The sequence below is a fragment of the Macaca fascicularis genome, chromosome 1 (assembly GCF_037993035.2).
Source record: "Macaca fascicularis isolate 582-1 chromosome 1, T2T-MFA8v1.1".
Classification (NCBI taxonomy): domain Eukaryota; kingdom Metazoa; phylum Chordata; class Mammalia; order Primates; family Cercopithecidae; genus Macaca; species Macaca fascicularis.
Window position 1 is genome coordinate 221449559 of NC_088375.1, and position 22603 is coordinate 221472161.

The 22603-nt window shown below is 51.3% G+C and overlaps 1 protein-coding gene across 13 annotated transcripts in view; it reads right to left on the reverse strand.

Annotated features, from left to right (window-relative positions):
• Positions 1–2193: 2193 nt before the first annotated feature.
• Positions 2194–22603, reverse strand: part of PRDM2 (PR/SET domain 2) — a 129291-nt gene continuing 108881 nt past the window's right edge. For 11 of the 13 annotated variants that reach the window (XM_074019759.1, XM_074019749.1, XM_074019748.1 and 8 more), the window contains 2 exons: positions 11141–11284; positions 2194–4149 (listed from right to left, as the gene is read on the reverse strand). In XM_074019759.1, coding sequence (XP_073875860.1) covers positions 11164–11284 — 121 coding nt within the window. In that variant the 3' untranslated portion in view covers positions 2194–4149; positions 11141–11163. Of the gene's footprint in view, positions 4150–5093; positions 5192–9732; positions 10341–10641; positions 11285–22603 lie in introns of those variants that run through there. The other 2 variants (XM_045380259.3, XR_012425885.1) reach the window with 2 other exon arrangements.

Genomic DNA, 22603 nt, shown 5'->3' on the forward strand with positions numbered 1-22603 from the left:
GGATTGGCCTCCACACTTTTCATTCCCTTAAATTCTTTACTTTCTCCTCCATCTACTCACCCCACCTCCCCCAGCCATCACCACCCCCTGTGAGTTCCCCCTTAGCAAGGCCCGTGTGAAATTCCTAGGGGACCAGCCAGTGCTGATGAGTTGCATGCCTGGATTTCACCTCATTGGGAGTCTACTCTGTTTACTTTCTAGATAACTGTCCTTCAAAGAGTGGATCGTTCATTGTATGTGTCAACTTGAATTGACCCCGGGGTACCCAGATTAAATGTTATTTCTGAGTGTATCTGTGAGGGTGTTTCCAGATGAGATTTGCATTTAAGTCTGCGGACTCAGTAGATGGCCCTCCCCAGTGTGGGTGGCATCGTCCAATCCATTAAGGACCCGGAGAGAGCAAAAAGTGGAAGGAGTAACTCACCCCTTTTCCCCTGCCCCACTGTTGAGCTGGGACATCTCATCTCATCTTCTGCCCTCAGACGGGGATTTCTTTTTTTTTTTTTTTTTTTTGAGACAGAGTCTTGCTCTGTCGCCCAGGCTGGGGTGCAGTGGCCGGATCTCAGCTCACTGCAAGCTCCGCCTCCCGGGTTTAGACCATTCTCCTGCCTCAGCCTCCCGAGTAGCTGGGACTACAGGCGCCCGCCACCTCGCCCGGCTAGTTTTTTGTATTTTTTAGTAGAGACGGGGTTTCACCGTGTTAGCCAGGATGGTCTTGATCTCCTGACCTCGTGATCCGCCCGTCAGACGGGGATTTCTATCAACTCCCCTGGTTCTCAGACCTTTGGACTTGGACTCAGTTACACCACTGGCTTTCCTGGGTCTCCAGCTTGCAGACAGCAGATCTGGGGACTTCTCAGCCTTCACAATCATGTGAGCCAATTCATCATAATAAATCATATATATATATATATATATATATATATATATATATATATATATAGCCTTCTGGTTCTGTTTCTCTGGAGAACTCTAACACATTGCCTCTTCTCTTTTTTAGAGGAAGTGTTTAAGTGAAAAGCTAGAACTTTGGGTTCTTCCTCCTACTTTTCTGCAATATTTGGATGTGGACAAAGATCATTTTGGGGTCTCCTTCCACCCAAACCCAAGAATACACTTGTCTTTCACTCCCCATCAGAATCCCCTGTACCCATCCCCATCCTCTTGGGACTCAGATATCTAACTCTGCCAGGATTTGTCATCAGAGGGATGGTTATTCCTTCAAAGAATTCATTTACATTCACACCCAGTAGGGTGGCTAAATTTTAAAAAAGACAGTGCCAAGTGCTGACAAGAATGTGGGGAAACTGGAATCCTTATGGGTGGGGATGTGAAATAGTGCAGCTACTTTGGAAAACAGTTTGGCAGTTCCTCAAAATGTGAAATATAGAGTTGCCATATGACCCAGTTCCCTCCTAGCTATATATCCAAGAAGATCTATGTCCACACAAAAACTGTCACACGAATGTTCATAGCAGCAACATTCTTAATAGCCAAAAAGCAGAACCAGCACCAAAGTAAATCACCTGAAGAATGAGTGAGCGAAATACGGTCTATTCCTACAATGGAACATTTGGCCATAAAAAGGAACGAAGTACTAACATGCGCTGCAACCTAGACAAACCTTGAAAACATTATGCTAAGTAAAAGACGCCAGTCACAAAAGACCACATGTTATCTAGTTCAGTTCGACTTCTATGAAATGTCCAGAATAGATAAATCTACGGGAACACAAAGTAGATCTGTGGTTGCCTAAGGGTAGGGGCTGTGGGAGAAATGGGGAGTAACTGCTAATGGGCCTGTGGTTTCTTTTTAGGGGTGATGGAAATGTTCTGAAATTGATTGTGGAGATGGCTGCATGACACTGAATATACTAAAAGCCACTGATGTGTACGCTTAACTGGTAAGTGGTATGATCTGTGGATTAGCTCTCAATAAAGCTGTTTAAAGACGAGACTATATTTGCAATCAAAAGAGGTCTTTCTGGTGTTAGTGATGTGGTTCAACTCACTGGCTGGCAGGTGGCAGAGTAGCCTCGCTTACCAGGTGGGATGTTTCCAGAGTGAGCTTCCTTGAGCCCTTGGTTCCTCCTGTTGCTGGGAGGGAGCATTCAGGGACCCGCACCCCACTCCCACCGAAACCACCACCACAGAAGACAGAGCACAGAAACCAAAATGATCACTCCCACGCTTGTTCCTCACAATCGCTCTTCACACTTTTATTGTTATTTCTCTTCACATGGCAGATACAGAGCTGTCGTCTTGAAGACCACCACTGACCAGGAAACGCCACTTTTACAAAGCCATCCCCACTTTTCAGGATTGGAACAGTTTTCCTGACCATCTGGGAGCACTGAAGGGTGACCAGCACATTTGCACATGCAAAAAAGGAGTGACCCCAAGGCCTCAGCCTGGATGGCCAGTGAGTGCTGGATGGCCAGCGCTCACCATGGGCTGCAGGTGACTTGCCAGGTTTGGGGTTTGTGAGCTTTCCTCACTGCTGAAGGGGGAGCCCCTCAAGAACTGAGAGGCCGGGGTATGGCTCATGAGTGTTGACATTTACGGGACAAAAGCGTATCATTAGGATAAGGAACAGCCACAGCACTTCATGCTTGTGAGGGTTAACTGTAGGAGCCAGTGAAAGGATTACAGTTTATGAAAATTTAAAGCGAACAACGGTTTTTAGCTGGGTGGGAAACAGGAAAACTGTGATGTCGGCCAATGATCACCATTTTTCTGCCCATGTGAGGGTCCACATGAGACCCTTTTTCTAGATCCTTATCAGACCCCATACTGCAGCCGATTGACTGACTCATTAAATAACACAAGTTATAAAACTTTAAAAATGGGGCATTTACAGTCAGGGACATAAATACGTGCTTTTAAAAGTGTCTACATACATATTTACAGAGTTGCAAGATCAACCATAGTAGCCCTGAAAAAAAAAAAATCCCTTTATTGTGTGACAAATCGTGCTCATCAGAGCTCCCTCCTTCCGCTCTGGGTTTGATAGCTCACTATGGAAATTGGAGCTGAGAAAACAGCACCCAAATGGTCTCAGACATCCTCGTCTGGGGTCTGCCCCAAAGGCACAAAACCCAAGAACCTCACTGAACTGGGTTCGAACGCCAAGCTCAGCTCACCCGTTTCTCCGAGACATGGACTGACTGTCCTCCAGACAGCAGGAGTCAGCCCAGTCCGCCCCTGGCAGGATGGCCTCCGAAATCTCTTCTTCTTCCCCCTGTGCTTTTTAGTCTTCCCATTTTTTTTTTTCATTTCCCAATTTGTTTGCTTCCTATTGCAGCTAATTTGAGAAGCTCAGACACTAAAGGTGTTCATGGTCCCACCAAGTGTGGCAATGAAGGGCACAGGAGATCCCTCCCCTCCATACACCATCCCCATTCCCTGCCCTTCCCAAGGGAGGAAATAGATCTGTAAGTGAGGACAAAGTCTTTCTCCCAGGTGCACCTGATTTGAGGTTCTCTGCAAAGACTCAAGAGCAATGGACTGATGAGAATTTCAAGTCTGGAAATGACTCAAGAGCCAGAAACTCAAGACACCTTAGGCAAGGAAGGGGATTTTCCATGTGCCGGGGCCAAGGGGAATGTTCGGGCTTGGCTCCAACGTGTCAATATGCTATTGATTCCCAGAGATGTTGCGGGGAGAGGGAAGATGGGGAGACAGGGGTGGTACGGAAGGGGAACTCGGCCTCCTCCTGAAGGCCTTCCTAAGGCTGACCCCTGGGTCAGACAAAAGTCCCCATAATGGCAAAAGACAACTCAAGAAGCTAAAAGCAGGGTCAAGGAGCTCTTGAAAAATTGCATAGTAGGAGAGGCCCCACCCCAACAGGAAGGCTGAGCTGCAAAACACGGTCCCAAGAGCTGCATCCAAGTATCATCCCAAAGGACAGTGTGGAGTCGGCCGCCTTCCTGCCGCCTCGGGGTTCAGGACCCTTGTTTGAAGACCACTCGCGCACCCGCACGAGAACACCTGAACACACACGCACGCACACATGCATGCACGCACACATGCACGCACGCACATGCACTCCCTTTCTCTCGCAGGCTCACACAACTGGGATAGGTCGGTACTCCCTGCAGGGCAGACTGCCAGTCCCTTTGGCTTCACTGATTCCAGGTCACTTCAGGTGCTGAGGAGAAAAAGAAAATAAAAATAATAACGGTGAGCACATATTCAGTGCCGATCACGGTGGTCCACGCGTTATTGCGCTTAATTTTGTAATTAAACTGTTTATTGAAACATACCGTACATACAGCAAAAAGCGCAGCTTGATGAATTTTCACAGTGAATACACCTGCAGAGCTGGCACCTGCCAGCTGAAGAACCAGAACGTGACAGCCGCTCATCAGCCCCCAACCCGTGACCCCTTTAAGGATACATGAACCCTCCTGCCCTCCGGAAGAACCACTGTCCTCACCTCTAACACCATAGACTGATTTCACCCATTTTTTAAGTTAAATAAATAGGGTCAATCAGTACATCTCCTCCTGTGTCTGGCTTTTTCCACTGAGTGTTTGTGAGAGTCACCCATTCTGCACGTGTGGTTGATGTTTTCCACCTTGTTGTTGTGTAGTGTGCTACGATAGAAATACACCACCTCTATCCATCTACTCCTCTGCTGATCCACTACTGGGAACTTCCAGTTTGGTGCCATGTGAGTCATGCTGCTAGAACATTCTTGTATGTGTCTAGAAGACACGTATGGTACATATATGTATGCATTTCTGCTGAGCGGAAGTGCTGGGTCGTAGGACGTTCATAGATAACATATCAGCATTCTCGCAGTTGTTTCCTGGTGCACGTGGGTACATATCTGCTGAATGTGTCCCCAGCAGTGGGACTGCTGGGTCCTGAGGCACCCACATGTTCAGCATCAGTTGACACTGCCAAACAGTCTTCCAAAGTCATGGTACTCCTGCTTAATTTCCTTTGGATGTTCACAACAACCCTCATGCCAGGCAACACAGATCCCCATTTTATATGAGAGAAATGGAGGCTCAGAGAGGAGAAATAACTTGTACAAGTCTGCCGATGATGAGCAGCAGAGGTGAGGCTTGAACCCAGGTCAGGCTCATTCACTCCAGCATCTGTGTGCTCTTCCAGTCGGGAGGGGATGGCTGTTCCCGCATGGTTCCTCCGCAGAAACCACATTTACAGTGCTTAGTCCAGAGCTGAAAATATGGGTGAACCTTTAGTAATGTTCACTAGAGACCAGGCGCAGTGGCTCATGCCTGTAATCCTAGCACTTTGGGAGGCTGAGGTGGGCAGATCATTGGAGGTCAGGAGTTTGAGACCAGCCTGGCCAACATGGTGAAACCCCGACTCTACTAAAAATACAAAACTTAGCCAGGTGTGGTGGTGGGTGCCTGTAATCCCAGCTACTCAGGAGGCTGAGGCAGGAGAACCCCTTGAACCCGGGAGGCAGAGGTTGCAGTGAGCCAAGACTGCACCACTGCACTCCAGCCTGGGCGACAGAGTGAGACCCTGTCTCAAAATAAATAAACAAATAATGTTCACTGCATTGGGTTGAATTGGCTGGGCCAAGTTCAGGGATACAGTTCTCTTGCCCAGTGGACCTGGTCACTACTGCTAAAAATAACTACTGCTATTATTGTTACTACAGTTAATAATGTAACATTTCAATAATAATAAAACCAGTTTTTTATGGAAGGCTTACTGCATACCAGGCACTTTGCTAAGGGCTTTTCATTCACTAAGCTATGCAATCCTCTCAACAAACCCATGACAGAGGTATTATTATTATTAACCCATTTCGCAGATGCGTGAATTGAAACATAAAGGAGTGAAGTAGCCACTGAAGGCATAGCTCCAGACACTGTGCAACTAACCACTACGCTATGTTCATTTCAATTCCCCGAAATGTCTCGATGGGGCTGGAAAGGGCTGTTTGCAGGGAGTGGGACACTGTGCACCTAACCACTATGCTATGTTCATTTCAATTCCTTGAAATGTCTCCATGGGACTGGAAAGGGTTGTTTGTGGGGAGTGGGATGTCTTCAAGAGAGGGCGTGTCCCTTCCCAGAGGACGCCTGCTTATGCCGCAGACTGGCCTGTCTGCCTGTGCCCATAAGCCAGGGCAGGGGGAAGAAAAGGAAGCAGAGGCGGGGCCCGCTATGGAGTGGCTGCATTCCCTTGGCCAGGCGTAGCCAGCAAGTGTGGGTCTCCCCTGGGTCACGTGGGATCCATTAAAGAAGCCATCTTGCCAGTCCCCCACCGAGAGAGCAGCCCTCTGGGGAGGTCACAGCCGCAGGAGCTGGGGGCTGGACCTGAGGTGGAGGGGAGCTCTCATACAAGGGAGATGGGCCAGGAGGGGCAACCTCCACATACCCCACTCCCAGGACCCCAGGAGAGAGCCCAGGTCAGAAATCCTGCCCACAGAGGGCCCTGAGGCTGCTGGTCTTTGCCAAAGGAGCAGCAACAGCCGAGAGAAGGATCACAATGGTGGCCAGACAGGTGAGAGGCTATTCCATCCCTGGGCCTCTCGCTGAACCTCTGGGGTGGGAAAGACGCGGGGTGAAGACAGGATGTGCAAAGGAAGCGTCCCTATAGACTAGGCAGTGCGGCACTTTTCTGCACTTAAAAGTGAACAGAAACCTCTTGGCGTTGTGTGAGCCACAGTAAAGGGGGTGCTGCAGAGACTGGTGAAAGGCAGTGCTGGCCAGAAATCACACTTCTCCGTGTTCATTCTTCCTGCATTCAGACCGTCCGGGAGACGGGTGACGAAGCCTTGAATTCGGAATGGGCAAGAGCAGGCAAAGCAGCCAAGGCCGTGGGTCCTTCAAGAAGGTCAATCTTTTCTCTGAACAAAACCCACACGCACACACAGTTTTGCATGAAGGAGGCACGGTCCACTTAAAAGTCCAGGATCCGTCCAGGGAATCAGGAGACCAGAGTGTTGATACCAGTTCTGCCACACGCTCCTTCATGTCAGTTTCCGTCTCTGTAAAATGAGGGCTTTGACCTGCACACCTTCCTGAGCTAAAAGACTTGGCTGTGGCATTTTGATAAATCTGGAACTGTGTTAAACAGTGCTATGGACTGAACTGTGTCCCCCTAAAACCCTGATGCTGAAGCCCTAACCCCGCCATGTGATGGTATTTGGAGGTGGGGCCTTTGGGAGGTGATTAGGGTTAGATGAGATCATGAAGCAGGGCTCATGATGAGGTGAGTGGACTTCTAAGAAGACACACCAGAGAGCTTGCTCTCCCCCAGGATCCTGCCACGTGAGGACACCGCAATAAGGTGGACGTCTGCAAGCCAGGAAGCAGGCCCTCATCAGAACCTGGCTATAGTGGCACCCTGACCTGGTACTTCCAGCCTCAAGAACCATCAGGAAATAAATTTCTGTTCAATATTTAAGCCACGCAGTCAGTGGTATTTTGTGATGGCAGCCTGAGCTAACTAAGGCAAACAGTATAAAGAAGATTTTTTTAAAATTATTTTAAAAATAATAAAAGTAGCACATGCTTGATGTAAGTACCAATTTATAAAATGGAAAAAAAGCTACCTAAGATTTTAAGGAGTAAGTTTCAGTCACTTAGACATGAAACTGCTCAGTTTGGAGCCTTCGTTGTTGGTGAGCAGAGACCATAAGATGCAGGGCCAAACGACGTTAGGTCTCTCTTCATTTGATTGCTTAGCTTGGGAAACTGTATGCGTTTTTAAAGAAGGAAAAAGAAGGCCACCACCTAGGACAGTGCCTGGCCCTGGGGCAAAGCCTAAATTCATAAGGCTTGGCAAATGCTATGTACATTTCATCTTCGTCATGGCCAAGCCTGCAGTGGCCGACAGAAATGGCCCAGTCTGTTTCGGAAGGAAGCCAGCCCAGTTGCACCTGGCTCTCCCTCCGGCTGCAGAGAACACCTGCTCGGGGGTAGAAGCAATTCCCCGGTGCCCATCAACACAGAAGGTTCACGCAGCAGCCTTGGCCACAAAGAGGATGCTGGACACAAATGGTTCCCAGAGTTGGAATTGCTCATCCTGGTATGGTCTCTCATTTTCCAGAAGACTCTAGCCACGTCCTATGTCTCTTCTCTTGGGGCCTCAATTTTTCCATCTATAAAATGGGAGGTTCATCTCCCAGGGCCTCCGAGTTCTGTACTATCTTAGAGACCATTTCAACATTGTTCCGTAAGACTCCAGCTCAGGGTCTAGTCTCCAGGTTCCCCTGTCAGGGAGCAGCTGGCCCCAGAGAGACAGGTTCAGTTCTAGCAGCAGACAACAGACTCTCTGGGGAAGAGTGGATTTTATTTTTGCTCCCTCCCCAAACCCCAGGGAATAAAGCCAAGCCGGAAACTCCAACTGCTTTAGAAAGAGAGAAGTAAACAGCCAGGGGGGTGGTTCACGCCTGTAATCCCAACACTTTGGGAGGCAGAGGCAGGCAGATCACGAGGTCAGGAGATCAAGACCATCCTGGCCAACATGGTGAAACCCTGTCTCTACTAAAATACAAAAAAAAAAAAAAAAAATTAGCTGGGCGTAGTTGCGGGCACTTGTAGTTCCAGCTACTCAGGAGGCTGAGGCAGGGGAATCTCTTGAACCTGAGAGGTGGAGGCTGCAGTGAGCCAAGATCGTGCCACTGCGCTCCAGCCTGGCAACAGAGCGAGACTCCATCTCAAAAAAAAAAAAAAAAAAAAAGCCGGGCGCGGTGGCTCACGCCTGTAATCCCAGCACTTTGGGAGGCCGAGGCGGGCGGATCACAAGGTCAGGAGATCGAGACCACGGTGAAACCCCGTCTCTACTAAAAATACAAAAAATTAGCCGGGCGTGGTTGTGGGCGCCTGTAGTCCCAGCTACTCGGGAGGCTGAGGCAGGAGAATGGCGTGAACCCGGGAGGCGGAGCTTGCAGTGAGCCGAGATTGCGCCACTGCACTCCAGCCTGGGCAACAGCGTGAGACTCCGTCTCAAAAAAAAAAAAAGGAAAGAGAGAAGTGAGGTCTTGGGGAGGGAGGGCAGGGAGAAGGAAGAAAGAGCCTTCTCTTTCTGGCATAACACAAAAGACCTCAGAGTTTCAGAATTCAGCCCATTCTTGCCTTGAACTACACTCATTCCAAACGACCCTGGCTTGTTTTAACCCCTGCCTTGTGTTAAGCAGGCATCCCCAAACCTAAGTGTGTCCCAGAACCCAGGGGGTCATCTGCTAGTGCACGTTCCCTGGTCACACCCACCAGGATGGGCCCGTGCCAACAATACCCACCCACAAATACAAGCAGGGCTGTGAGGGGTGGTGGCCAGTCCCCTCTCCCATTAACCCTGTATTCAGCATCTGTGCTGTGCCAACCACTTCCATGCTGGGTATCCCACCGGGCTGATGTGACTTCCCACAGAGATGTGAACTCGGGATTTTTTTTTTTTTTTTTTTTTTTTTTGAGATGAAGTCTCGCTCTGTCACCCAGGCTGGAGTCCAGTGGTGTAATCTCAGCTCACTGCAAGCTCCACCTCCCGGGTTCAAGCCATTCTCCTGCCTCAGCCTCCCACGTAGCTGGGACTACAGGCGCCCGCCACCACGCCTGGCTAATTTTTTTGTATTTTTAGTAGAGACAGGGGTTTCACTGTGTTAGCCAGGATGGTCTCCATCTCCTGGCCTTGTGATCTGCCCTCCTCGGCCTCCCAAAGTGCCGAGATTACAGGCGTGAGCCACCGCGCCTGGCCGAATGCAGGATTTTTAAATGGGGTTTGGCCCTATTCATACTATAGTCCAGTAAATGGGATTTGAGCCTTTTTGGCCATTTTGTACATTTGGAACTGGACTCTGAGATCTGTATTTATAACAGCATCTTAGATCTTCTGATGTGTGAGGTCCTCTGATCACACTTTGAGATGCTGGCCTTGGGGACACAATGAATGCGGTTGTGTGGTGTCACCAACAGGGAAGGCCAAGCCTGCTCATCGGTCACCAGCAGAACCCAGGTACTCCACAAATGAAAAGTCTGGTTTCCACGCTGTTATCCAACAGAAATCTTAGAGTGATTCCACGCTTTTACTATCAGAAAACCTAGGAAGAGACTGTTTTGGTCCAAAATAAATCTGAGTTTTCTATTTCATGGATTAGGACAGATTACATATCCCTTATCCGAAATGCTTGAGACCCAAAATTTTTTGGATTTTGGATTTTTTTTGGATTTTGGAATATTTGCATACACAGTTACTGGTTCAGCATCCCTAATCCAAAAATCTGAAATCTGAAATGCTCAATGAGCATTTCCTTTGAGTGTCATGTCCTTACTCCAGTTTCAGATTTTGGGGCATTCCAGAGTTTGGATTTTTGGATTAGGGTTACTCAGCCTGTATTTTTTTTTACTTTCTTTTTTTTTTTTTTTTTTTTTTTGAGACGGAGTCTCGCTCTGTCGCCCAGGCTGGAGTGCAGTGGCGCGATCTCGGCTCGCTGCAAGCTCCGCCTCCCGGGTTCACGTCATTCTCCTGCCTCAGCCTCCCGAGTAGCTGGGACTACAGGCGCCCACAACCGCGCCCGGCTAATTTTTTGTATTTTTAGTAGAGACGGGGTTTCACCGTGGTCTCGATCTCCTGACCTTGTGATCCGCCCGCCTCGGCCTCCCAAAGTGCTGGGATTACAGGCGTGAGCCACCGCGCCCGGCTTTACTTTCAATTACACTGTGAGAATAGGAACTCTGCCATCTTTTCTGGTCTTAAGGCCTCTGAGGCAATTGAGAACTGAGTATAATTAGTATTTTTATCATTATTACTCCAGTAATGACTTACCTAGTGCTTACTATGTGGCTGACACTCTTCTAGGTGCTTTGCACATTTGACACTTGTAATTCTCACAAACACCCTATAAAGTAGGTACTATTGTAGTGCCCACTGTACAAATGTGGAAACTGAGGCTCAGAAAGACTAAGTAATTTGCTTGAAGTTCGCAGCCAGGAAGTAGCAGAGCTGGGATATGAAACAGGTGGTCCAGAGTCGGCACTCAGCCACGTGCCCTCCTGGAGGGAGACCCTGCACCGTGCCTGGTACACACAAGCAATCACGCCCACCCCTTTCTCTCCTCCCCTCCCCACCCAAGACCCAAGCCCACACCCCCTCGACACCCAGACCCACCCACACAGTGCCAGAAGCTGTTCCGTCCTGCCTCGTACCTGTCAGGGAGCAGGCAGAGTGTCTACTCTTTGAAGAATGGTCCCTGGAACTGGGCTGCAGCCGGGGCTTTGACCTTCCTACACTGCCTGGTGATGTACGGGGCTGCTGGTGGAGAGCATCGGGATGCCAAGCGGAGGCTGTAGCTGTGTAGGAAGAGGAACAACACACATTGTCATCAGGAGCCCAGCCCAGTGCCCTAGACATTGCTGGGGGGCTTCCTTAGTGCTGGTCACCACTTCCCAGGCCTGGGCAGGACTGCACTTCCTGGATGCCTTGAGGCCAGGTGCCTGGCGTCAGCTAACAGGACATGAGCTTAAACCACCAATGTGTCCTTCTCCATGTCCGATCCACCAATTCTCTCCCCTCGGAGGCGACTGCAGAAGCACGGGCAAGAGGGGTGCCCATTGAGCTGGTTCTGAGACACCATGATGGGCAGCGCCGTCTGGTGACCCCCAGTGGATATGCAGGTGAGCCAGAATGATTCCGATTGCATCAGAACAACAGCTTTGCCCTTCTCTGGTTCTATTTCCCCAGGTGCCTCCCTGTTCTCCCCTCCTGCCAGGCCCCAATACCCATAAGGCAGAAAGCATCTGGGGAGGTTACTGTTATCAAAGTACAAACACACCTGCACATGGGCTGGGTTGTGGGGGATGGAGGCAGGTCCCCTCCCTGCCCTTAACCCCACCCTCCACATCTATCCTGTGCCAAGCACTTCCATGCTGAGTATCTCACGGGGGTGACGTGGCTTCCCAAAGAGGTGAATCTAGGATTTTGGGGGGGCATGGTTTTGCCCTATTTGTACAAAAAAAGCTCCCCCGCCCCACCCCAGTAAATGGGATCTGATTTTTTCAGAAGGGCCTTTAAAAAATTGATCCACACCATTATTCCTCTCCTTTCCTCACTCAGCTAAGTCGTCCTTCTCTTCCATATCCCAGCTGGGATGTTACCTCCTCCAGGAAGCTTTCCTTCTTTAACTCCTGGGTGGGGTGTTCCTCCAACAGGCCCCTTACGTGTCCAGAATAAGGTGTCTGCCTTTCTCATAAGCTCTAAGATCCCAAGGTCAGGATCTTTGTCTCGTTCATTGTTGCATCCCCAGCTTGGCACAATAAAAATAAACATCCGGCCAGGTGCAGTGGCTCACGCCTGTAATCCCAGCACTTTGGGAGGCTGAGGTGGGTGGATCACCTGAGGTCAGGAGTTCAAGACCAGCCTGGCCAACATGGTGAAACCCTGTCTCTACTAAAAATACAAAAATGAGCCAGGCGTGGTGGTGCACGCCTGTAATCACAGCTACTTGGGAAGCAGAGACAGGAGAATCGCTTGAACCCAGGAGGCAGAGGCTGCAGTGAGCTGAAATTGTTCCATTGTACTCCAGCCTGGGCGACAGAGCAAGACTCCATCTCAAATAAATAAATAAACAAACAAACATCCACGGAGTAAGAGTGATACATACAGGCTCACTGCGTGTCCAGAACTGTGCTAGGCATTTTCCACAGACAAACAATCTAACTCTTCACACAACCTACCCAGGTGGATACTGTTATTATCCTTCATTTACAGATGAGGAAACTGAGGCACAGAGAGCCTGTCACCTGTCTGCCTCTCTAGATGGAAGAATGGAAAGTGAGGGGGGCCTCCGGACAAGGCGGCCCAGGTCAGAGGAGGCGGGAGGCCAGGCAGGTAGGAAAGCAGGAGGGACAAACACGCCCGGAACCCCACCTGCTCTGGTTGTTTGCAGAGCCAGCTCTGCCTGAGGGAACAGGAGATGGGAATGGAGTCCAGCTCAAAGCTGGCACATGGCAGAGTTCACATCAGTGACTCTCAATCAGGGCACACACTTGGTAATGTCTGGAGACACTGTTGGCTTTCACACCTGAGAGAAGGGTGCTGCTACTGGCATCTGGAGGGTAAGGCCAGGGGTGCTGCTAAACCTCCTACAGTGACCAGGACAGGCCCCCGCAACAAAGATTTAACCAGCCCCAAATGCTGATAGTGCCAACGTTGGCAAGGGAGCCCTCAATCAATATTAAAATATGCAAATGTATCAACAGACGAGCAAATGTAGAAGGTGCCGGAGAAAAGCCTTAGACAAGACGAAGAGACCTGCTGTGACAGGGGAGACGAGTGAGCCTCCCCCAAGGGCCTGGCTCTCCGTCAAGGTCAGGGCTGCCCCAGTTTGAATTCCTCCCCCGTGCTGTGCAGCCAAGGCCCACGGTCAGCTCAGTCTACTCGCCTGTGCAGGAGTTAAGGAAGAAACGGAGGCCCCACGCTTCATGCAACTGTGCTCCTGACGGGCCACCAAGGCCCATGAGGGGGCCTGAGGTGGGGGGCTGTCTCTGCAGCTAGTGGCCACCCCCCACCCCCATTCTAGCTGGCTGGTGCCCCAGGAGACCCAACCTGGGAGGAGACAGCCAGCTGGGAGGCTGCTGGAGACATGGACTCCTATGTCCTGTTGGGGAATAAGAAACAGAGCTGGCAAAGAGCAGGTCCCCTCCCTACGACGTCACCCTTCCTAGGGAAATGTCTACAGTGGTGTAGCAAGACCAGCAGAAGCTTTGGAGGCAGACATGCCCTGCATCATCAGCACCCAGCTTCTCCTTCTCTCTGTTATTAAATATCCAAAAGCCAATCACACAAAAATAACACCCCGACCTCCCAGGCCTCTCTAGCCAGCCAGTGCGTCTCTGCTCCCTTTGGCTCCTGGGGATGCAGCAACCACAGCGTCTCCACCAGGGGGCGCGCCTCCTCCCCCGGCTCATGGCGTCCACCTGGGTGGAGGCAGTGGGTCCGGGGCAGAACCCCTGAAGGCAGAGGCCCCTCTGCCACCCCTCATCCACTGCCTGGCCTAATGGAGGACCACGCCAGCCAACATGAACATGGCCTCCATGACTCCTAAGGACTTTCTCAGCTTTCTCTCTGAACCCTCCCAGCAGCCCAGGAAATAGGAAGAACAAGTGCTTTTATACCCCTTTCACGGATGAGAAAACTGAGGCTCAAACGGATATGGAGACTTTCCCAGGGGAGCAGAGCGCAGGCCTTTCAGCTCCCGGGGCCACAATTTTGAGGAAACACCAGGTCACCAATTGGGTGTTTCCTGTTAGGACGGGGACAGGACGTCCTGGGGGATTGTCCTTCCTGATCAAGAAGCACTTCACTGTCAAAGAACTCATGAGAGCACAGCGCCCCAAGCCCGGAGATGTTAAATACCGAGGACCAAAGCTCCGGAGTTGGGTGCTTCTCCAGGGCACAGGAGCAGTTAGCGCAGAGCCTCATGATTCTTGGTTACCACCCACTAGCTGTGTGACCTCAGCGAGTCGTGGACTTGTCTGAGCTCCAGGTTGATCTTCTGCAAAGCAGGAAGACCAATTTGGGGTTACAGTAATGATTAACTTTAGAGAAAGGTCTCCGTGCAGGGCACCCTGGCCCTCCAGTATCAGCACAGTGTCGTGACTGTGGCAGTTGCGGGTGGTGGACACAAATGGAGAAGTCATCATCCCAGGAGGATGCAGTATGGCCGCCTGGGGGTGGCCTCCGATCCTCATTCTCATTGACTATATGGCTCAGGGTAAGCCACTCCCTGTCTCTTGGCCTCGGAGCCTCAGTTTCCCCCTCTGTAAAATGGAGACAGTCCCTGCCAGTCTGCCAACAGAGAGCAGGGCTGGAAGCATTTTGGTGACCAGGATTGGGAGCATTTTGCTTTCTGGGAAGAATCTGGCACATGTGAGATGCTCCTACTGGGTATGACCCCAGGAAGCATCGGAGCAGGAGGTGAGCCAAGGTCCTGACCGGTCGTTAAAGACTGAATGTCAAGTAAGACCTCTGTGTCAATGCTTTAGTCAGACTTTTGGCTCAAACTCCTGTGCAGGGCTCCACACTGGCACATCCACTGCCTGCCCGGCCCCTCCACTTGGATGTCTAATGAGTGTCTCACTTTAACACGGCAAAGTGGCACATCCTAGGGTCCCACCTTGCTCCCGCCCCTACTAGGCTCCAGCCACACTGGACGCTTGTCACTCTTCTCAGGAAATGGCAATGCCAAAGGTGTTGTTGTTACAACTAAAGCCCAGTAGCCCTTTTCTTCCTCTTCTATTCATTTTGCTGCTTCGGATTGGCCATAGACCTAGAAACCACACTCATGTGAAGCAGGTGCAGTGTCAGGGCAGTGTGCTGTGATCATGGGGCCTGTGAGACCCCCGCTGTGCCCACCCCCAAGCTGATCCATCTCCGGGTTCCTTAACTCTGCCTCCAAGTCCACACACCTCTCTCCACTCCCACTGCCACCACCCAGCTCAACCTGTGGCATCAACGCCTTCCACGGAGACTGTGGCAATTGCCACTGCATTGTCCCCACTTTGATGCTGCCTCCCCCCCCACCAATCCATTCGCCACTAAGCAACAAGAGAAGCCTTTATAAGGACCATTGGACATGACCACGACACTGGACCACGTCACTGCCCAGTGCAAAAGTGGCCCAAGCCGTCCCACACTATTAGAGTGCTGTGCGCCTGCCCGCCACCCTCCCGGTCCCCTTACGCACTCTGCGTTTGCCCTGTGCACTTGTCTCTCAGCCAGGCCAAGCTCTTCTTACCTGGTTGCTCCCCGCTTGACTTTGCCCTGCCCTGCCCTCCTCTGCCCGCAGCTCCCTCCCTCCCACCTTTTGGGTCTCAGCTTAAGTGTCTTCTGAAAGAGGACTTCTTTGACCTCCCCATGTTAGCGGCCACGCCAGCCCTGTTCTTATAGCCTCTGGAGTTTCCTATCTGTCTTCCTTATGTCCTTCTGTGACTTTCTGGGCCTTTCGCTCACAGCTCTTCCCACAGCAATCACCTTGCCTGTCGAGTTGCTGACTCCTTCACCACTAAAAGAGGATGTCTTTGAGGGCAGGGACTGAGTCTTGCTGACAGTGGAATCTCCTATGTCGCCAGGCACGGGACCTGGCACAGGAAATGTTGGGTGGGTGGGTAGAGGCAGCCATGAGGGATGCCCCTGGTTTGCAAGTGGAGGAAACATGGTCTCAGGACCACACACCCTCCTCTGGCCCGGCCCCTGCCCAGGGACAGCAGAGCCCAGAGTCTCCAGCACAAGGACAGCCTGTGCGCTCCCAGCACTGCCTCCAGTTACAAGGGGATGCCCCGTCAGCCAGCAGGGGGCGAGCACAATGTCACAGGATGCTTCCTGTAGGTTATGGTGATGGCATCGTCGCTGTGCAAGTAACTGTTCACAAGTCAGTGCATGGCTTATCCAGAGGCCCGTGAACCTTCACAATCCGGAGAACAGCCTAGAACGTTGTGGAAAGTCTGAGTCGTCCACAACCAGTGCCCACTGATCTGTAAACTCTTTTTTTTTTCTTTTGAAATGGAGTCTCACTCTGTCACTCAGGCTGGAATGCAGTGGAGCTTTCTTGGTTCACTGCAATCTCCGCCTCCCAGATTCAAGCGATTCTCCCGCCTCAGCCTCCTGAGTACCTGGGACTACAGGCACCCGCCACCACGCCCGGATAATTTTTGTATTTTTAGTAGAGACAGGGTTTCACCATGTTGGCCAGGTTGGTCTCAACTCCTGACAGCAGGTGATCCACCCACCTCAGCCTCCCAAAGTGCTGGGATTATAAGCATGAGCTACCACGCCCGGCCCCTGATCTGTAAACTCTGACAGAAGCTCACTGCAGGCAGGCACTAAGATTCACACCTGGGCCTGCAGCCTGTCCCTAAGGAGCAAAGTCACACAGAACTCAAGCTTTTGGCCGGGCGCAGTGACTCATGCCTATAATCCCAGCACTTTGGGAGGCTGAGGTGGGCGGATCACAAGGTCAGGAGATCGAGACCATCCTGGCTAACATGGTGAAACCCCGTCTCTACTAAAAATACAAAAAATTAGCCGGGCGTGGTGGCAGGCGCCTGTAGTCCCAGCTACTCCGGAGGCTGAGGAAGGAGAATGGCATGAACCCAGGAGGCGGAGCTTGCAGTGAGCCAAGAAAGCGCCACTGCACTCCAACCTGGGCAACAGAGGGAGACTCCATCTCAAAAAAAAAAAAAGAAAGAAGAGCCCAAGCTTTCATGTTCAGTGCATGCTGCTCTTACTGTACACACAATCCAAACGAATATGGCCGATGGCTTCCAAGTCCACGGCCAATCAGAAGCAGCAAAATGAATAGAAGAGGAAGAAAAGAGCCGTTAGATTGAAGCAAATACAGAGTCTGTAGCAGACAGCAGTCACTTCCCTGGAAGCGGGAAAGGAGGGCAAGTTCAAGGGCAGGGAAAAACGATGTGCTAGGCCATGTATGTGCCGTGATGCTCTGGGTCCATGCACGCTTAATTTTGTCCTTGGGGAACCTGAGAGGTCAACAGACTTGAGAGAGGTTAACTAATGTTACAGATGGAACGTTTGTGTCCCCTGCACCCCATTCAGGTGCTGAAGCCCTAACCCCCAGTGTGATCGTATTTAGAGGTGGGACCTTCGGGAAGTGACTGGGTTTAATGAGGCATGAGGATGGGACATTCATGACGCAATTAGTGCATGTGCCTTGTAAGAAGATGCGTGTGCCCGAGAAAGGTCATGAGAGGACACAGACAGAAGGTGGCAGTCTGTGAACCAGGAAGAGAGCCCCGACCAGAACCAAAGCATGCGACACCCTAATCTTGAACTTCCAGTCTCCAGAACTGTGAAAAAAATTAATTTCTGTCATTTAAGCCACCTAGTCCATGGTATTTTGTTATGGCAGCCCAAATTTTGTTAAGACAACTTGCCTAGAGTCATGCTTGGTAAGATTAGGGTCTGAACACGGGGTCTGGACCACAGCCTGTCATCTCTGCACACGACTCCCTCCCTAGGGGATGCATCCATGGCTTTGGCGTCCATGGCCAGCCTCACACAGATGACCCACCGGCGCCCACGCCCAGCCCACATCTGGCCTTTGGACTCCATTCATGCGCTGACATGACATCTCTTGGACATCTAGAAGGCCCCTTAAATCAGGTCCTGAATTATGACCCTGCCTCACACCTGCCACCCCACCCTGCTCTGTTCTTGGTGAATAGCACTGCATTTGTGTCCTGAAAGCCAGGGACCTGGGAGTCAACGTGGTCCCTCTGTCACCCTCTCCTGCTACACATCACCTGCCACTGGCTCCATCTAGTCCGCCTTCCTTCCTCTTCTACCACTATCGGGGACCACCTCTAGCCTGGAGTCCTGCAAGGCGCCTTCCTCACTGGACTTCTCCCTTCCACACGGCTCCCCTCCCATCTGTTCCACAGAAGCGCGACCATCTTCCCAAAAGGCAAAATGGACCACGACACGCCCCTGCTGCAACCTATCAAAACCCCATGATTCCCAGGACACAGTCCAAGTTCCTTAATACATCAAGTCCAGCCTGCACTGCCCTGCCAGCCCATCTCTCCCCTTCCGTTCTTGTTACTCCAGCTAATCTGGGTAGAACCCATTTCCCGGTGGCCTCTAGTCCCGGTTCCTCACTAGATTCACCCAGAGAGGCCTGGGCTGCATGCCAGGCCATGACATCAGGACCTCTGGGGCAGGATTGGGCTATGGTATTTTTAAGCTCTTTAGTGATTCCAACATGCAGCTGGGTTGAGAATCACTATTCTAGAAATGCTTCTGGGCTGCCCTCTTGAGGCAACATGGCCCTGGTCAGGTTCCCACGGCACCTGCCCCCTCGTGGGCAGTTTCTCAGGCATCTGTGACTGTCTGATCAATGCAGGTATCCCCAGGGGACCGTAAGGTCTCTGATGGCAGAGCTTGGCTGAGTTTTGCTCATCATTGTATTCTTAGTACCTAATTGTGAGTGAGTGAATAATAGACCCTCAATATGTAAGGAAAGAAGAAATGAGCGATTCAAGACTCCGTGATATTCCCACTGCACAGCTGTTCTCAGACACCAAGAAATCTGCACCCATTCAGTGCAGGGGAGGGAAAATGGACTTACTATGCTCCCAAAGATGTTCCTCCATAAAATCCTGGCAAAATGAATGAGATATGTAGTCCTAAATCCCAGACATCAAGAAAGGGCTGAAGAAGTTCAGCATCAAGTTTTTTGTTTTTTGGGTTTTTTTTTTGGAGAAGGAGTCTCGCTCTGTTGCCAGGCTGGAGTGCAGTGGCACGATCTCCACTCACTGCAAGCTCTGCCTCCTGGGTTCATGCCATTCTCTTGCCTCAACCTCCTGAGTAGCTGGGACTACAGGCACCTGCCACACGCCCGGCTAATTTTTTGTATTTTTAGTAGAGACGGGGTTTCACCATGTTAGCCAGGATGGTCTTGATCTCCTGACCTCGTGATCCGCCTGCCTCGGCCTCCCAAAGTGTTGGGATTACACATGAGCTACCACGTCAGGCCCAGCATCAACTGTTTTTAGAAAGCAGGGCGGTGTAGCATTACCTTGGTAAGATTTTCAAACACAGTGGTTGAACATTTTAAACATAGTGGCAGGGTTGGGAGGAACCTGCTGTGTGCCCCACACAGACTTTGCCCAGAAGTGTCTTGCCCCTGGCAAAGTGCTCCACTGCCTACCCTAGGAGAGAAATTTCTGGACATTTTACTTAGAACAAAAACTAATGGACTTTGAAAGCACAAGGGGATGTCATATGCCATCCAATCTGTACAGTCGGGGAAGGATTGGGCAGAGGACAGATCTCAGACACCTGGGCCACTCCTGGCTCATAGGAAGGCTCAGAAATGGTGCTTCAGAGCATCGTCTCCTGTGGATCCTAATTTCTTACTTGTCAGAATCCCATGCTAGTCTGAAGACAAAGCAAGGGCATTGTCTATACAATAGAACGTATAATAGAACATGTCTAGAAATAGAACATCTGTTCTATTCCTGGCCTCAAGGGCACATTCATTCTTTCAATCAGTCATTCAGATTTCCGGTGGCCCATTCTTGCATCAGGGACTCAGCACAGGCTGTTCCTGGAACGCTCTTCCCCCAGGTGGTCTTGTGGCTCACACCCGGGCCCCCTTTCAAGTTTCTGTTCAAATGTCTCCTTCCCAGTGAGCCTCACTTAGCCACTCTGAAATCGCAAATCCCCCTGACACTCCCCATCTCGACTCTGTTTTACTTTCTCAGTTGTGCTTATCCCCATCAACAGACCTGCGTTTACTGGTTATTGTTCACTGTCTGTCTAGTAGGCTCCATGAGGGGGTGCACCGGAGGCTGGTTTGTCACGGAGGCACCCCGAGTACCCCGGCCGCTGGCTGGCACACAGTAGGCGGTCATCCACTATTTGTCGGGTGAGCGGTGTGTCTATTCTGTGCCAGGTGCTTTGCCAGTGCAAGTTTTGGTGAATAAAACAAGTCAAGTTCTCTACATATAGCGTAGTTTTACGTGTCACTTAGCGTAGCCTAGAGAGGAAACATACTCATTTCAGAAGGAGTTTGATCCCCGTATGAGGCCGAGACTCAGGCCTCCTGGCTCCCAAATGAGCACGTTTTTATTCAGCCTCCAGTGGTTTTGGATAAGGGAGAAATCCAGACACACTGAAGTATACAAGAGAAACTGAAGAAACAGAGGTGAAGGTGAGAGTGGAGCAGAAGACAGGGAAAGGTGACATGGGAAACGGCAGCGTATGGGCTATGACCTGGGGTGGGGGGGATCAATCCGTCTGGATACCTGGGCCTTGTGCGTTCCAGGAAGTGGGGACAGGAAGTGCAAAGGCCCTGAGGTGAGACCCACCAGGAATGCCAGAGGTGATGTGGGCAGAGGGGAGGGTCTCATAGGCCTTCAAGTGAGGTGGCAGCCAGCCTGTCCTTCTGGGCAGAGGAATGTCAGGACCCAAAAGTGGCTGCTGTGCTGGGCACAGACCATGGTTGACAGGGAAGGAACTGGGGATGCCAGCAAGGAGGTGGCTGCCACCACCCAGGGAGTGGACCTGGACCTCAGGGCAGCTGAGGAGGCCGAGCTGGGAGAAGCTGTGGATTCCGGGTGCATTTGGGGATGTGGGGATGGAGGAAGAGGTTTGAGTCTAGCTGGTAGCTGGACTCCAAGGAGGACCGTTTCCATTCAGCCCCCACAGGGAGGACAGCAGGGGAGGGAGGCTTCATGGAGAGAGAGTTTCATTTTGGAAAGATTAAATTTAAATCTAGACGCTCAAGGGAGATGTCAGGTGGGCGGCTGATTGGAGACTCTAATGAGAGTGGAAACCTGGGATTGGTCAGCATCCGGGTGGTATTTAACACGTGTGACTGGATGAGATCACCAAGGGAGTGCGGAGACGGAGCGAGGGGACAGAGGCAGGATGAGGGGGGAGCAGCCAGTAATGCGCGGAGATCAGGAAAGGGTGGTGTCCAGGTGGAGAGTATTTCAAGGAAGAGGAGGATTAACAGCGTCCACCGCCGCAGATGGGCCAAGGGAGATGGGACTGGAAACCAACCACGGCATTGAGCATGGGGGCTGCTGGTAACCTTGGTTTGATGGCTGCTGAAGAAGAGCCAAATCCCTGAAAGTGCGTTCGAGAGAGAAGGGGAGGAGAGACACTAGAGGCAGGAACCCAGAGGATGCTTCAAGAAGGATGGAGGGAAAGGAATTTGGGAAGGAAGGAGCTGTCGGCTTTCGGAGGACATGGGCGCTCCAGGGCTCCAGGGTCCCCACCTGGCCACGGTGTTCTTCCAAGCTCCCTGCCAGACTTCTGTGGGCATCCTGGGTTGGGACTCCTGCCTGCCCTGGTCCCTCCTTGCACCTTTTTCTTGCAGTCTTCAGGAGGGATCTCCTGGGACAACCATGTAGAAAGCTGGTTAGGCCACATCGCTAGCCACAGAAGTCTTACACAACTCTCTCTAAATTCTCAGAGTGCAATTCATTTGAAGTCAGTGTCTGATGTTCTCTGTACTTTTGCTGAAGGTAGGGGAGAGGGAGCGGGTGGGGAGATGGTGCAAAGGTAAGACAAGCCTGTGATCATGCTGATTCTCCCTGGAGGCCGGGTGAGGGCCCACAGGTGGGAGCTGTGGGAGCCACCGGCCCTCAACCACTTCCAGAACAGTCGACATCCACTATAGGACCCACCTTTCCCAAGTGGGAAGGCCCACGTGCTCCAGGGGCCCCCGCCCATTCAAATGAAGCCCCCAGCCTGGGGGAGCGACTGAGAAGACAGAGAAGAAAGAAGCAGGGCAGGAACCCAAAGGGGGATGGGGTGGGGATTCTAGAACCCAGAGCTGGAATCCTAGCTCCATGACTGACTTGCTGTGTGGCCACTGGAAAATGCCTCTACCCCGCTGAGCCGTAGGAGTCTTGCCTGTAAAGTGAGGATGTCAAGCAAAAGGAAAAAAAACAAAACAAAACAAAACATAATCGCATCATCCACTGAGCACTTTCTATGCACCAGGAGCTATTTTGGGTAGCTTCTGGGAGCTCCTCAAATTCCCAGCAGTCCTGTAAGCCTGTGATGGTCCCCGTTTACAGAGGAGGGTGCTGAGGCTCAGAGAAATAAAGAAGCTGGACACTCAAATTCCCTCGGCCAAT